General features: G+C 32.9%; 2 protein-coding genes across 2 annotated transcripts in view; one reads left to right on the forward strand and one right to left on the reverse strand.

The window, feature by feature from the left end:
* Positions 1-144: 144 nt before the first annotated feature.
* Positions 145-11,506, forward strand: Tmf (TATA element modulatory factor). The gene is made up of 10 exons (XM_085188735.1): positions 145-2,193; positions 2,715-2,929; positions 5,767-5,908; positions 6,774-6,993; positions 7,320-7,523; positions 7,849-8,029; positions 8,368-8,512; positions 8,908-8,988; positions 9,272-9,478; positions 9,805-11,506. The coding sequence occupies exons 1-10, from the start codon at positions 319-321 to the stop codon at positions 9,955-9,957; spliced, it is 3,423 nt and encodes a 1,140-aa protein (XP_085044861.1). The 5' UTR covers positions 145-318; the 3' UTR covers positions 9,958-11,506.
* A 634-nt stretch (positions 11,507-12,140) lies between these two features.
* nonC (serine/threonine-protein kinase Smg1) overlaps positions 12,141-16,327 on the reverse strand; it is a 110,627-nt gene continuing 106,440 nt past the window's right edge. Inside the window, exons 13-15 of the mRNA XM_085188736.1 lie at positions 16,092-16,171; positions 15,605-15,711; positions 12,141-14,370 (exon numbers count right to left, since the gene is read on the reverse strand). Of these exons, the coding sequence (XP_085044862.1) occupies positions 14,293-14,370; positions 15,605-15,711; positions 16,092-16,171 (265 nt within the window). The 3' untranslated portion in view covers positions 12,141-14,292. The remainder of the gene's footprint in view (positions 14,371-15,604; positions 15,712-16,091; positions 16,172-16,327) is intronic.

Raw genomic sequence — 16,327 nt, forward strand, 5'->3', positions numbered from 1 at the left:
GCTTAATATATTTTTTCTACATGAAATATAGAAAATTGAGTCAGAGTAAATACAGAATGATAAAGTATTTTAATAATTTTTCTATTTTAAATTAGCACTTACATATTTCAAATTCTATAGTTTTGTAATTACTAAACTGTGTTAAGATAAACACAAAATGGAATGTAAACGTCACTTATGTGATTCGGAACTTGTGTTGTGATTTGTGATTTGCTTTTATAAAACAATAACATATGACCTTTTTATTAACTGGACTTTGTATATGTACGAGTATTTCTAAATAATTCTCTCGTTTCATATGTCTAATGTTTTCACACAATGAATTGGTTCGATACTTCTGGGCTAACGAGCTTAGCCAAGTCAGCACTGAAGGAGGCGCAGAAAACTATCGATAAAGCATTAGATATTCAAGATGATAGTAGCGAAGAACAAGAGGAGGAAGCTCTGGGGCCATCTTCCTCAAAATCATCGCCAGGGACAAGCACGACACCTCAAAAGGATAATGCTGATTTTTTTTCTTCGTGGGGTCTTACTGTCAGCGCTGAAAGCGGAAAATCTGATCCTATAAAAGAGCAACCAGTTGTTACTGAAAGCCCATCGAAGAGCAACTCTCAAAGCTTATGGGGCTCTTTCGCAGGCTCATTCTTTGAACAACCGAAATCTGATAGTAGTACAATAGTTCGTCCACCAAAAGCAAAGTCTTTGAATGTTATTTCTGGTAAGTACGACAGTCAAGACGATTTATTTTCTAAAAGTCAACTTGTTATGTCTGATGGTGCTGAATATTTAAATTTCAAAAAGGAGGATGTTATGAAATGTGATGACAGGAGAGACTCAAATAAATCTAATGTTTTATCTTTTATGTCAAGTAGAAATAGTTCTGATTCTGTAGAAGTGTTGTCACAGAGCTTAAAGTCCACACCTGATTCTGAGTTAGCATCGTGTCATTCGATTTCACACAGCAGTAGCACAGGCCTAAAGCTTAATTCAGAATCTGTAGAAATATTACCAGATAGCCTTATAAGTCCAAGTTCTATAGAATGCATTGGATTCGATAGTTATGCAAGTGATAAGAATAGTAGTTCTTCTTCAAACATATCAAATGATATTTTTAACAAGAAATCTACTCCATGTGGAGAAAGGACAGAGAGAGCTGAAACAGCTGATAGCGTCAGCTTAGTTGCTGATGATGATGAAGATACAATGTCTTATAACTCTATATCAGAATGTACGGCTCCAACTGTGCTAGACACTGATGAAAACCCAATTAATCCACATTTAAAAATTTCTAAAATGATAAAAAGTGATAATATTATACATTTGGAACAATCTTTAATAATACAAAAAATGCAAATTAGTGAAAATTCTTCTAATGATGGCTCCTGGTCTGACAGAACTTTAAATGCAGACAATGATAGCATTACTTTAGATCAGACAGAAGAGCAAAAAAAGGAACATGAGCCTGAAGACATTTTCATGGAGAAACTAAGTGACTCATCATCATTTTATAATGTATCAGCAGATCTACTTAGATCTGAGAGCTCAGCATTTGTAAATGTTGAGAAAAAACAATGTAGTGGAGACAGTAGTGATTCATCACAAAAAGAATCTAGTGTAAAAGAGAGAACTTCACCTGTAAGCTCTGATAGCAAAAGTGATTTAGTCAAAATTGGCTCTGATCGAACATCAGGCCACACTTCTGGTGATGAACTGGAAACTGCCACTTCATCAGATATTGAAATTATTCCTAGTCCAAATGGAGACAGTAGCAACGGTTGTAGAAATAGCCCTGGGAAATATGGTTTCAAGCAAAAACATGATGGTGCTACATCTCCTAACCTTGTAGATTTAGTTCTTGGCAAAAACTTAGCAACTAAAATCCGCGGGCATAATCGAGAATTGTCAGAAACATCAATACAGAGTAATACTAGTGATGAGAGCCAATGTTCAGAGAATGATAGATTGATGAAAAGGCTCTGTGAAATGGCAGAAATCTTAGACGCAAGAGAAAATAGACTAATGGAAATAAGTAGGAATAATGCGGAGTTGGCAGAATGTAATGCTAGTTTAAAGAACCAAGTGGAAACCTTGATGGCTAAGCATGAAGGTGGTGATATTAATACTATAACTGAAGATTATACTCAAAGAATGTCTGCCCTGGAGAAGAAATTCCAACAAGCTATCAGGGAAAAGGTATGCTTATATATTTCTTATTCTACATGTTCACTATTGCTAAATTAAAAACCATATTGTATGATTGTTATAAATCAAAATGTATGATATATTGTTATTTGTGATAATGAAAATAGTACATTATTATTTAATCTATGAAACATAAAATATTAATTAAATTATAGATTTGATATCTCGCAAACTCAATGTTTTTTTACTTTGTTTTAAGTAACAACAACCACTATAAAAATTTATGACTCATTAAATGTCCAAATAATATTTCTTTCTTTCTTATTTAACAATTTCAAACTTTGGATATTTTGTATTTTTGTGTACACATTAACTTGTATTTTACAATATTATAGCAACAATTATTTGTAATATTTTGACAGTCATCTTTAAAATTTTAGTAGAAAAATTTCCAAACAGGATAAAATTAGACTGCAAAAGTGACTTGCTATTTCCACTCTCCCTATGATTATGGATATAAATTTAATAAATTAACATTATAAATTTTAAAAATTTACAAATTTGTCCTCCAGGATCAACTACGAAAACAACTGGACAATTTAAAATCTGATATTTCACGTAAAAACTCCTCAGAATTAGAAACTATTTTGAAAGAGAAAGATGACATGATAGCTCAGTTACAAGAAGAGGGGGAGAAGTTAGCGAGGCAAGAGTTACAACACTCTAATATTATAAAGAAATTAAGAGCAAAGGAAAAAGATAATGAACAAGTTATTAAAAGTTTACGGTAAGTTTTTTTTCTTTTTAATTTCATATTTTGTGTGGGATACAGCTACAGCATGAAGCTAAAATAAAGTATGCAATTTTTCATCAACGTTTTCTTGTGACATTATTATGTAAAATTATCATCTGTTAACTGACTTTTACTACCAGTTTGTTCAGGCATTTATTTATTTAAAGTGGTGATGAGTTGGAAGAAAGAGCTAGTGGTAAGGCACTCTTTTGTTGGTTTTCTGTTAATTTTACAGTTTAGTGTTTTGCAGACTGAATCCTACACAATAATCTTCGTAACATTTGGATTTGGTCGTCCAAATACGGAATAAATGTTAATCCTGACAAATGTCAGGCTATAATTATCGGCAGCTCGCGACAGCTAACCAAGCTCGATTACAGCAAACTGCCCAACTTAACATATAATGGCACGGTCATCAATTTCACCACCACTGTAAAAGACTTAGGTATTATAATTGATAATAAATTAACTTGGAGCAATCATGTGGCAGATATGTCCCGCAAAATTTACGCTTCCTTGCACTCAATGGTGCGCCTCAAAAATTTCTTACCTGTGCAGACCAAACTACAGTTGGTCAATACCTTGCTGCTTCCTATTATTGATTACGGTGATGCTTGCTCCTTGGATATGAATAAAGAACTGGTAAACAAGCTCGAGCGGATACTCAACACTTGTATACGCTTTATTTATAACCTCCGCAAGTATGACCGTATATCATCTTATAGGAGGCAGCTTGGCTGGCTTTCTGTGGCTGATCGCAGGAAGTCTAGAGTCCTTTGTTTACTTTACTCCATCCTCTTCAATCCTCAGTCTCCCACTTATCTATCTTCTGACTTTTCCTTCCTTTCCTCTTTCCACGATACATCCTTACGTTCCCAATCCAATTTTATGCTGTCCACACCCCGGCATACGTCAGGGTTCATGTCTGACTCCTTTGCGGTCGCCGGTGTCAGACTATGGAATGAGCTACCCGAGCCCATAAGAAAAGCTCCCTCTCGTGAGGTATTCAAGCGCCGGGTAAAAGAGTATTTTTTTATAAATAACATAAATATATAATATTCATCTATTTAATTAATTGTATATATTGGAGTATATATGGTATGCTATATTATTATATGGTTTATATTTTTATGTATTTTTTTTTTTTTTTTATTTCTTTTATTTATAATATCCGTAATATTTTATTATAATTATATATTATATGTATATCTATTTATTATATGTATATTTATATATTTATTGGATGTGTATGTATGTATATGTATGTATATTTTACTTCTGCACACCTGCATACTCATTATCCCACATGACAAGGTCGGCTGGGAGAGAATGCTTTTAGCGTTAAGCCCGCCTTTTGTACATTGTTTTTTTGTAATTTTGTGCAATAAAGTATATATAAATCCTGTTACATTTTTTTTGTTATATCTACAACGGTATGGGTACTGTTCCTGCTCATGCTTCCCCAAATATTTGTTTCATATATAGTGAATACATGGATATAATTTTAATTTTTAGCCCAATGGTTATTCAGAACTGCAAGACGTCATAAAGTAATAATTTTTTATTTGAAATATTTCTTAAGAGATGGCGTATGTAGTATTTTGAATCGCGCTATCATTACGTTCTATTCGAGTAATATTGAACGTTCGTTTTAGCGATATGTTAAATTAAGTCAATAAGGTGGATATATCTCGAAGTGAATTAATTCGAAAAGTGATTAAGTGAGCTGTTAGTGTTATTGTATGTTTATTTGTTTAGAAAAGTTATAAGAATAAATAAGTGACGTGACCTGCAGTGACATCTATATACGTAGTTTGAAATACTTTTATGTCGGTACGAATGTATATTGTATTGTATATGTATAGTACCACTGTATGACTGTACCTATTATATACGACTAGTGGACCCGGACGCGGCTACGCCTGCTTGAACTATAAGAATATTTATTAAATTTTATATAATATATTTATTTTTATAAGGATGAATATCAAAATATAAGTTCATTTTGGGTGACGTTTTCTTAAAACAACAAAGAAACTTTGCAAACCGGTGCTTAGCAACGACGGTTGTTATTAACATGGCAGAATAAATTGCATGTCAAATTAGAAAGTATTTTAATTTATTAGTACATATGTGTAATGTAATGTTATATAGCCTATAGCACTTCTGAAGAATGCAGCTTTCATACAAAACAAAAACATAGTAAATCGGACCAGTAGATCCAAAGATCTTAGCGTTCAAACAAACAAACTCTTCCGCTTTATTATATTAGTATAGATTATAAATTGTACTTTAATTGTGGTTTAGGAGTTTTACAATGACAGATTCATATTGATTTATGCTACTGATGCATTTATTTTAATACGTACATAATGTTGCTCTGATTGGAATGTTTATATTAAAATTTATATTTCCTAATTTTGAGGAAATCGTTTGAGGGCGTCGTACCGCAGTGGATAGCATGAGTCGATGAGTTGATGGGTTGATTTCCACTCGAGGGAAAGAAATATTCTCGCTCTGGTAATAAATAACACAAAGCGCGGTGTTGAGTTCTGATATTTAAAAATGTAATGAATGCTATATTATTTCTATGCAATAAGTAAGTTTATAATAAATAAAATAAAAACAGTAGTCAAGGGTTCAATCTATAATTTGAGTGATGGTTCTGTTGAAATCAAATTTTATTTATTTTAGTTAGTTTCTGCCAATTAGCACACAATGTTTAAAAATTTTGCGGAAGCTTGATCATATAGTGAAATTAAAACAAACATTGAAATACTTTGAAAAATAAGATACAATAATAAATAGAAAAATTAAAAATGTTATTCCAGAGACAAAATATCTGAACAAACGGCGGAATTAGACCGGATAAAGAGATCCATGGCGGCCAAGGAAGAATTGGAAGTCAGTCAAATAGAAGCCGTATATAGATTGACCACCACTAATAAGAAGATGGAAGCTGAACTTGCTGAGGTATTTTTGTTTTTATTTCATACCCTTATTATTTTTGATATTTTGAAAGAAACAAAACCATTGTTGAGTTTGTATACACAGATAGTAAATTATTATTAAGAATTTAATAGATTTTAGAAATGTTTATGTTTTTGGTGTTTTTGTTTACTTAATAAAAAATAAAGTAAATAACAATCACAAAGAATGTAAGCCACCATGGTTTTAGATTCCATACGCATTTGAGGTAAAAGTATTATTGTAATTGAGTTTCGCCACTTCCGTAAGTCTAGCCTGTTCAGAAGTCGGCCGGTCTGACTTACGAAGTGCCTTAACACTAGATTTCCTTCCTACCTTGTTATGGAAGGGAAACAGCGTGAAGCTCAAAAAAAATAGTATTCAATTTTGTCGGCTATTTATTTTATCTTACTTGTGTTAGCGGTACAATTTCATTCAATCATAAGAAACATACATCTGGATAGATAAAATCTATTGACGGCAAGGAGTAATTAATATTCAATGATGATAACGTGCTTTCTCAGTTTGTTTACATGTGGTGACATTATATTATTATGTATTGTATTTTAGATATTAATTGTTATATTATTAAAGCACGTTTTTATATTTGTGTATGATGTGAGGATGATTATTAGAGAATCTTGACTAGATTTCTAGATCCATCTTCATTTTTCATTTATATTAGAATTAGTGGTAGATTTTGAATTTTGTATACAATGTAACATGCCATGTATCGAGTTTTATCTGAAAGCCGAAATTAGGATGTTTTACTACTGTGTATTCTCTGCTTACTATATGCGGGTTAAGACGTGAACATCAAATTATCCTAACCAAAAATAAAAATTTAAATATAATAAATAATTTTTTTCAGACAAAAAGCCTGCTAGACGATACTACCCAAAAGTTGGAAAGCACACGTACTTCTCTTGATGCTCTCAAACGGGAATTGAATGACTTACAACGCAGTAACTCGGAAATGCATAAACTAAAAACTTCGTACACGCAAGTTGAAGCCGCGAAGGAGAAAGCGGAAAGGGACGCAGATATGTTGAGACATGAACTGAAACAGCTGAGAACGGAGAGGGCTAGGGGTAAGACTTCTATTTGGATTTTTTTTGTGTGTAGTTTTGTGGACATCACTCTTTTTTAAAGTAAGTCGGTTCTTTTAGATAGAATGGAATGATTTCCTTCTATTAGGGATATTAGGAAATTGTTGGTGTATACTGACTTTTGTTACTGTTGTTGTCGGTGTAATTGACAATCGCAACGTTACTCAATTATTCAATTAAAAAAACCATTTAAATGGGAGACGGACTCGCGCACTAAGGGTTCTGTACCATTATATATAAAAGTGGCAATATAATCAATTACTATTTATGTCATATTCATATCAAAAGTAATAAAATAACGTCATCAGAGGAACAACGCTGGCTATCCCGCGAGGAGACACTCCGCCGTGAAGCGTCGGAGGCTGTCTCGGAGGCGGCCGCCCTCCGCGATACTAACACTGGTGATGACGCGCCCGCGGCTCTTCTGCACCAGCTGGCCGCGCTGCAGCGCGCCGCCCTAGACAGGGAGCGCGCGCACGCCGGGGCGGCCAAGCTGATGGGGGACAAGCTGGGTGAGTGAGTGAGTGACTGGACCAGCTGGGAATGAAAGTATTACTAGTCTTGGTATGTAAGATATAGATAGACTTGTGTGATGTTGGGTGAGTGATGATTGGTGATGGAGGACGCGGTTGTGCAGAATGCGAGTATTGTGGCAATTTATCTTGTGATTACATTGGATGAATAAAAGAGATAGATATATTAATACTAGTCTTACTCCTATTACTACTATGTGGGGAGAAAAATGTAAAATGGTTTGTTTTTTTATATGAGTGGTATTGTGAAATCCGATGTAGTGACTTAGTATGTATACCATCCCGAATATTTATCATTTTCCAGCCACCCTAGAATCCTCACTGGCCAAAGCGCAAGAACAAGAACGCCTTGCCCGAGAAGAGAACCAACTAACACTGTCCCAGTTAGAGAGCCTTCAAAACGAGCACGGCGCCATTGCGGCAGTCGCTGCTGAAGCCAACGATAGATTACAAATGTTGTACGATACACAGGAGAAGTTGAAATTGTAACTGTTCATTTTTACTTTTATATTTGTAAGATCAATGCCTTGTGGCTTCGATCCCTAATTGAGGAAATGAAATATTTAATATTTCCTTTACTTGCTCTAGTAACGAGGCAAAGCGCGTCGCTGAGTTCTGCCACTCAATACTTAATGCTTCCAGAGTTCGGCACAGACTAAATAACAGAGTTGTTTTAATGAGAACAGAGTGCCTTAACACTAGGTTCTCAGATTCCATCTGCCCACCCTACTATGTGTAGGTTACAACGTAAAACTGAAAGAAATGAATAAAAGAAACGAAACTTCTGAATTCTGAATCAAATCAAAATTTTCCCTCACTTTAGGAAAACCCTCGAACTAGATAAATTACGTGCAGAGAGCGAGAAGGAGATAGCGGCGCTACGTACAAGAGTGAGCGAGATAGAAACACAACTAAACGCAGAACGCGCCGCTTTGGACACTGAGAAAAAACGCAATGCTATATTACAGGTACGCGAGTTGGTGTATTAGGAGATGATAGGGGGTTTGAGAATATTTTAATGTGTTTTTGGAGATGTAATTTTCTTTTATGTAATGAGATCTTGTATGTAAGTCATAAGGTCAAAATGATAAGCAAAATATTTAATTATTAAAGTGGCTTAATATAAAAATTTATGTGCGAGTGTAATTAATATGAAATGAATATTGTTCCCTTTTGTTTGTTTTGCATTTAACACCTTCAGTAGTTGGATTGTAACGCAACGATTGTGGGTTCGATCCCCAGTCGAGGGAATGAATTATTTATTTCTTCTCTCTGGCACTAACTGTCTTAACACTAGTTTCTCTCTGCCTAACTTGCTGAATGGATAGAGTGTGAAGCTGATTTATTTTATTATTATTATCAGGAACAAATATCGACTCGAGGTGACATATCGCCGTCTCATTCAGTCGCCTCCGACACGTTCTCCACTTCGTTTTGGCAAACGGTGAGTTTTCCTAGAATATTCTCAGTTCTTAGACATATTGCTGTGTTAATTAAATACAATATTCTAATTACTAAATTGACTTTTAGCTGTCTAAAAACTTATATAGCTTATTTTTAAAAATATATTTTTTATAAATACTTTATTTATTATTCTAAAAAAAATACAATGACTTTTGTGTATATTAAAAGTATATAGTAAGTACAGGATTAGTTATATGGTACCTACTATACCTATACTTTCTATATAAAATAACTTTCATAATAATACCCACGTTGTATAACAGGACGAAGCAACTACCTCCAACATGGGCATGGCGCCGAGTTCCAGCGTGAGTGCGGGTGTGGTCTCCGTGGAGGAGCACCTGGCGGCGTTAACGCGCCGCGAGGGCGAGCGCCGCGGACAGGGCGCGGCGTTGGCGGCGCTCGCGGCCGACCGCCGCGCGCTGGCGCAGCAGCTGGCGGATGCGCACCACAGGCTGCAGGAGTATCAGGTGGGTAGGAGGCTATAGGTTTATACCTATCTTTATAAAGTGTATTTAAAGGTTGATGAGTTGTGGCCGAACTGAAGTTAGTTAAGCACTAAAAATCCTAAAATCAAATCTACGCGCCGATCTACAGCTAACTTCAGGGCGGTCACGAAAAATAGTGATATAAATAGTAGCAGATCCCGCAGACAAATTGGACTTTATCTACTTATTGATAATTATGATGTATAATAATAGAGTTGTACTGTTGATCTTAAAGTATTAAAATTAGAAAAAAAATTGAAAAATATAGCTCATATGCTATTTCCCTCTCAACTCTCATTTCTTTACAGAGTGTACAAGAACAATACGACGCTCTCCTCCAGATGTATGGGGAAAAAGAAGAACAACTTGCAGAACTGCGCCTCGACCTGCATGACGTCACTCAACTTTACAAGGCACAGCTTCACGACTTGGTCGAATTTCGAAGACAACAGCAGCGATAGCATCCGCTATTATACCCACCATGCACTTCGCAATGTATTCCGCCACCAACTTCGAAATTCTGCAAACCAAATACTTTAAAATTCCGCCAGCCAAGTCCTTCGAAATTTCTCAAGTTAAAAATGGCGAAATTTCGACAACCAACTACATCAACATTTTATCAAGTAAATAAGATACACCCAAATACTAATCCAATACAACTAAAACAATATCTAAAAAAATCTAAGTCTAGCCCATTGCTGGAAACAAAATATATTAAACCTTATCTCTTATCACGTTCACTATCACACAATGATATGACAATAATAAATGAAGAAAAATCATTTAACATATTTCAAAATCCCTTATCATACGAACTGAGGAATCCTTTAATTACTAAAAAAGATGCATTAAAATATATGAAAAATAGTTCACTTAAATCTACAATAGTCGTTCAGGAGAAAAGGTGTGATGTACTTTGTTGTTATAGCAGGTTCGAGGTTTGAGTCACGCAAGTAATTTAATTAATATTATGTGCATTATAAAAATAGCTTGTAGCTAAATGCTTGTAGCATATCTCTCAGTTTCTTAGTTCCACCTCTAATCTTAAAATATATAAATTTAACGAGTGATGGTGAAACCGTTTTTATAATAACATAATAAAAGATATTTTAAATGAAAAAAAACAATGCTTTTGTAAATGTTGATAATTTGATTTTCTCACTAACATGAACATTTAAAATATGCAATTAAGTTATATTCATAGAGAAATAAATTTTCAAAAATAGAATTTTTGTAGAAGAAAATATAGCTTCCCAGCCTGAAGCTACAATTAAAACAATTAATTGTAAAAAGTATATTTTATAATAGGCTTCGCATAGCTCATTTTTTCTTTTTATTTTAGATGTTGATAGACAATGGCGAAGTGTAATACATACATATGTATGTAAACATATTATAAAATATTATCTTTCTTAATATAATGTAAATCCAATTCTTAATCATTTTAAATGGAAACAAACATTATTCATTAAATATAAAAAAGTTGTTTTGTTTCTGGATACTTTAAGTTGCTAAGTTGCTATTTAACTTTTTTTATTTTAACCAATAATACTTATATAATAAATTTTATTTCTTCATATATATTTACATTTTACTGCATTTTGTAAAGTAAAAAAGAATTGCTACTTTTTTATAGTTCCTTATTCTTAAAGACTTTAATATTTTATGAACATACTTATACTTATGTTAGTAAAATAATGAAGTATGGCTATTGTATAGAGGAATTTAGTATTATTAAAATATGATTTGGCGATAATTTGGGTGATTAATAATGTTTTTAATTGTTAAAACATTTAAAAAACATTTACTTACTAGTTTAAAACTATAAATTAAATATATTTTATATTATAATAAGGCCATATTGTTAGTAGAAAACTAGTTTTTATTATAAATATGATTGTTAATTTTATTTAGTTTTATAGAAGCTATTTGTATTTGTATGTAAATTACACGACTTTGTTTATTGCCGGAGTTGGCCACTGTATATGAAATAAAAAATATTCATTATTATTTTATTGTTAATAATTTATAAATTATGAAAAATAATAATACATAGGTATTTTACCCCTAATTCGCTCCTTTTTAACCTGAAATTTATACTGTTACATTTCAAATTCTTTCTTCTTTAAAAAAATAGAAATTAACCTAGCATATTATTGTTTAACAATATGATTTTTGAGGCTGTTGCGTAGTGCCTGCCTCGCTATGCCTGCGACTGCAAACGCGACCGTTATGGGTTTTATTCTCACTTGGGGGAATGAATTAATTTTATTTTAATTTAAGTTTGTTCACATAGAAATTTTGATTTTAAATTCTGTATTAATTCCTCTAATTCATTTAATTATACAATTTAAATCATTAATGGCATTAATACGAAAAACCCGAGAAATAAGACATTACTGCAATAATTTTGAATTGATGCAAAAAATTTTAATATGAAAATTCGTTACATTTTAGTTTGAAATATGTTAAATATCTTAGAAGAAGAAAATTATAACTTTTATCTTTACTTTCAATTTTTGAAGATGCTATATGCATTATATAGCATCTTTAAAAAGTTAACGTTTTCCTTATAAAAATAGGAATGAAATATAAGTGATAAATTAAAAACTATAGGTTTTTAAATACAAAATAAAACAACACATTTACATACACCATTTATTTAATAATAAAAAATACAAAGCGATACACCCACTCTCAGTGAATGCTGAAACACTATTTATTAAAAACCATCAATTACTATGAAAGAGAGTCTAAAATTGAAAAATATAAAAAAAATCTGAGAATTTTTTTTTTTATATATATATTAATTTATTACATATTTTTCATTAATTAATTATAAATAAATAGCATTCACTTTCGCATTTATTCTAAAAGGTAAGTAGTTTAAGCAAGTTAATAGGTAACTGACAGACAAACACACACACACACACGCGGGCTAAATGCATAAATATTATAATGGAGCTTGTTTTCTGTTGAACATTAAAATACATATTTAATTTATATTAAATTGTTACAGTTCCAAAACACCAAGTAAAGTATGTTGAAAGTGCTTAATTTTTTTTTTTTTTAATTACATTTTTATCCAATCGGGTCTCGAATACAGATCTTCTATTAAAATGTACATTACGAACATAAATATGCATGTAAATATATTATATGGTAAACTAAGTGAAAAATATTATAGTTTTTTAATTATTTTTTCTGTTATAAAAGAATAAGGGAGTGAAATAGAGACATCGTGTATTGAGTAATATAACTCAATGCAGCACTTGTTCAAAATCTAAATCAGAACAGAACTCATATTATAAATTTAAAAAATCTTTCAAACAGATTTTGAACCTATAAACATTATATTTTATTAGTACCACTGATACAAGAAAACTTTTATAAAAAAAAGTATTAATGGCAAAACAAAAATTGAGTCGATAAAATGCACATATGAGTATTTTTTTCATTTAACAAGATATTATTATTAAATTGAATATACTATAACTTGATTGGAAAGAAAGATAGAAAAAGAGAATTTATAACATTATTTAAGTAGTCTTGTTGTTAAAATCACTATAATTGGACAGAATCACTACACTATATAATTTAAACCCATAAACCACAAAAAAATTACAATCAATAATAAAGAAAAAAATAAAAAAAATCAATGAACATGTAGAAAACAAGCTCCCACTAGTAATATAATAGTAATAATAATAAACACGAATATATAATAAGTCGTTACTTATCCGTAAATTGTATAAGCGATTAGCATACAGCGAAGTTTATTTCTTTTAAACCGTTTATCCATTTTTTCCTCACATTTCGCGAGAATCGTATTCGTTATATGAAAAGCCGTACTAAGTAAGTCTAAACCTAACATCGACCTGCCGACTACTTTCTTACGATCTTATGCAAATGTATATTTTTTTCTATTAATAATTAGGGTTCCATCATATTGAACGTAAAACTGATTTAATATTTACTTCCAAAAACATTAAAGCATTACTATCTACGGATATGAACTGGTTAACTCCTTCAATATTTAATTTATTTTGTCATATGATAAGTAGCGTTACACAACATGTATATGATCAATTTATAGGATTCTACATCTATATTCCAGACAAAGTGATATGGGGTCAATGGGATCGCTAGGGGCTAAAATTTTTATATTATAATTTTTAAGTTTTAATTTTGCCTATTACAGTCAGAAAGAAGATAGCTATTAGTTCATTATGGTCGCTGGGAATCAATAGTGGTCAATGGTAGTCCAGATTTTTATGAATCATTTACTTTTGACTATAAATTAGGGTTAAGGTAAAAGAAAACCTATTGACGTCTTTACGAGTCACTAGGGGTCTGTGTCAGAAAGGAGATTGATAAGGCCCAAAATATTCCACAGACACTGTAGATCACAGTAATTGAAATGTCTATGGGTTACTAGAACTAATTTAAAGCTAGAAAATTATAATTGTTACTAGTAGATGTTACTAGTAGTAGTTGATAGGGCTCCTAATGCTGTGGTGACAAAGTGGATCATTTGATTAGAAATTGACATTCGTGTATGTCATTAGAGGTCAATAGGGGTCACTAGAGATCGATCGGGGTCATTATTTGTCAAGTGGACCTCTGTCGCAGTAGCAGGTCGACGGTCGCAGAGTGTCAACTCGTCGTGTGACTCCGTGGCTCCGGCGCACGGGCCGGGCGGCGCGGGCGCGGGGCCTGGAGCTCCCGGAGGTCCGGGTTGTGCCGGGGAGTCCCGGGGGATGCCGGGGGGCGTCGGAGGGTGCCGGGGGGTCCTCTCACACCCACGCCATCCAGCCCTCGTACATGAGGCACAGGTTCTCTGCGCTGGTCGCTTCCGTTATTATGTAGTCCACCTGTAATTTCATTTAATATATATACATAAATGTCACTATAACATTGTAAAAACCGTTAGTTTATATTTTTTTTCGCGAAATTGTAAACTCTCTAAGCGCTGGCCATGATTAGTCGATTAACAGCAACATCGACCAATACGCGTTGTGACCACAGAGCTAAGAATCTAAAAAGGCGTCAATAAAATAAAACTTTATTTATTATGTGATATGTACGTCGTATTCAGAATATTTTTTGAATATATTCGAAAATTAAGAAATAAACTATTTAGAATTAAGATTATATTTATACTGTGACTTTGATAATACTAACACTTCCGCAGGTATACGTATATTTAAGAGCAGGTTCGATTAGGTTACCTAACTAAGGCGTTAGTACATAAATTATATTTTTTACTTTTTACATATATAGAGCCTACTGTAGTAGTTTTGAATTCTATGGTGAATTTTTGCGTTTGACAATGTCGGTGCACAAAGTATCGAAAGTATACAATTTCGCAAATAAAATTATGAACTAACGATTTATAATCTTACAGTGACATATATATCATAATCTATATATATAAAAGGACTTGTCCTCACTGACTGAGGTAAGACGCACGCACAGCCGTAACCGCTAATGGTAGAAACGTGAAATTCGGACAAATGTTTACTTTCGTAATCTGGACATCCACTAAGAAGCGATTTTGAAAAATTTTAACCCTAAAGGGGTGAAATAGGGGTTCAAAGTTTGTATGGACAAAAAATTAAATCGGCACCGATTTTTATAAAATTTGAAATTTAGGTTTTTAAAAGTATTTAATTGAGCACGTGTTTCATGGTTTTCTATAATTCTTCCCCTAAGGGTGCAAATAAGGGGTTGAAAGTTTGTATGGAAAAATCTTTAAAACGCCACCGATTATTATAAAATTTTTAATTTAGACTTTTAAAAATATTTAATTGAATATGTGTTTCATGGTTTTCTAGAATTCACCCCCTAAGGGTACAAATAAGGGGTTGAAAGTTTGTATGGAAAAATCTTTAAATCGCCACCGATTTTTATAAAATTTGAAATTTAGACTCTTAAAAATATTTCATTGAACACATGTTTCATGGGTTATTAGAATTCACCCTTAAATACGCAAGCGAAGCTGCGCGCGTCCGCTAGTATTAAATAAAGATATTTAAACATCCACAAAATACATCCACAAAAAATAGTTCGTTAGTTAATATGGAGTTTTAAGGTAAATAGATATACCTGTTCCCTGGCGTGTGCGTGCGTGTGCGCGTGTCGCTCGCGGCCCTCCAGCTTGAGGCGGACGCGCTTCCACACGCCCGCGCCCGTCGCGCTGCGCTGCTCGCCGCCTGAGATATTACTAGGACCTTAGTTTGGATTGTACTAAATAATCATTTTATTAATTAGATGTGGCCCAACTATAGTGTTGGGCTACACAATAAAAAAAACGATTTTATTTTCGCATTTTTTAAAATGTCGCGACCAAATGATCACTGGAGGCCAGGCTCTCATGGAAAACATTGCTTTTTGTTTTTACACTGTACCATGACCTTCCTTCGCAAAAGATTCTTTTAACTGTGTTGCGTGGAAGAGATCACTGATAAGGCGGCCTTTACATTTTTTATCGTATGAAAATCTGTTATTTTAAATTTAAAGAGAAATAAACAGCTATACATAATTAATTATGTACAGCTATAATTATATATTTATTGTAAGACAATATTATTACCGTGTCTGACGGAAGGTCTGTTGCGAGAGACGGCAGCCTGGCGCGTGAGGCGACGACCGCTCTCCGACGCAGAGGGCAATCTGAAACATATGAATTTTGTTAATATCATAAAATATTAATAATTCCATTTTTTTGGTCTGTATTAGAATACAGACCATATAATATAGATACTATGTACATGTATTCTATATATTAATAATAATAAATAAATAAAAAAGTATAACATTATGGACTCC

This window comes from Heliconius melpomene, chromosome 7 (genome assembly GCF_056956725.1).
Source record: "Heliconius melpomene rosina isolate 202511_hmr_F chromosome 7, ASM5695672v1, whole genome shotgun sequence".
NCBI classification, from domain to species: domain Eukaryota; kingdom Metazoa; phylum Arthropoda; class Insecta; order Lepidoptera; family Nymphalidae; genus Heliconius; species Heliconius melpomene.

Excerpts from the sequence above, each read along its gene's own strand:
- Tmf (XM_085188735.1), top strand. The coding sequence starts at position 319 with ATGAATTGGTTCGATACTTCTGGGCTAACGAGCTTAGCCAAGTCAGCA. Across the intron at positions 6,994-7,319 it reads GAGAACGGAGAGGGCTAGGG|AGGAACAACGCTGGCTATCC; the intron begins GTAAGACTTCTA and ends TAACGTCATCAG. Across the intron at positions 8,989-9,271 it reads CCACTTCGTTTTGGCAAACG|GACGAAGCAACTACCTCCAA; the intron begins GTGAGTTTTCCT and ends GTTGTATAACAG.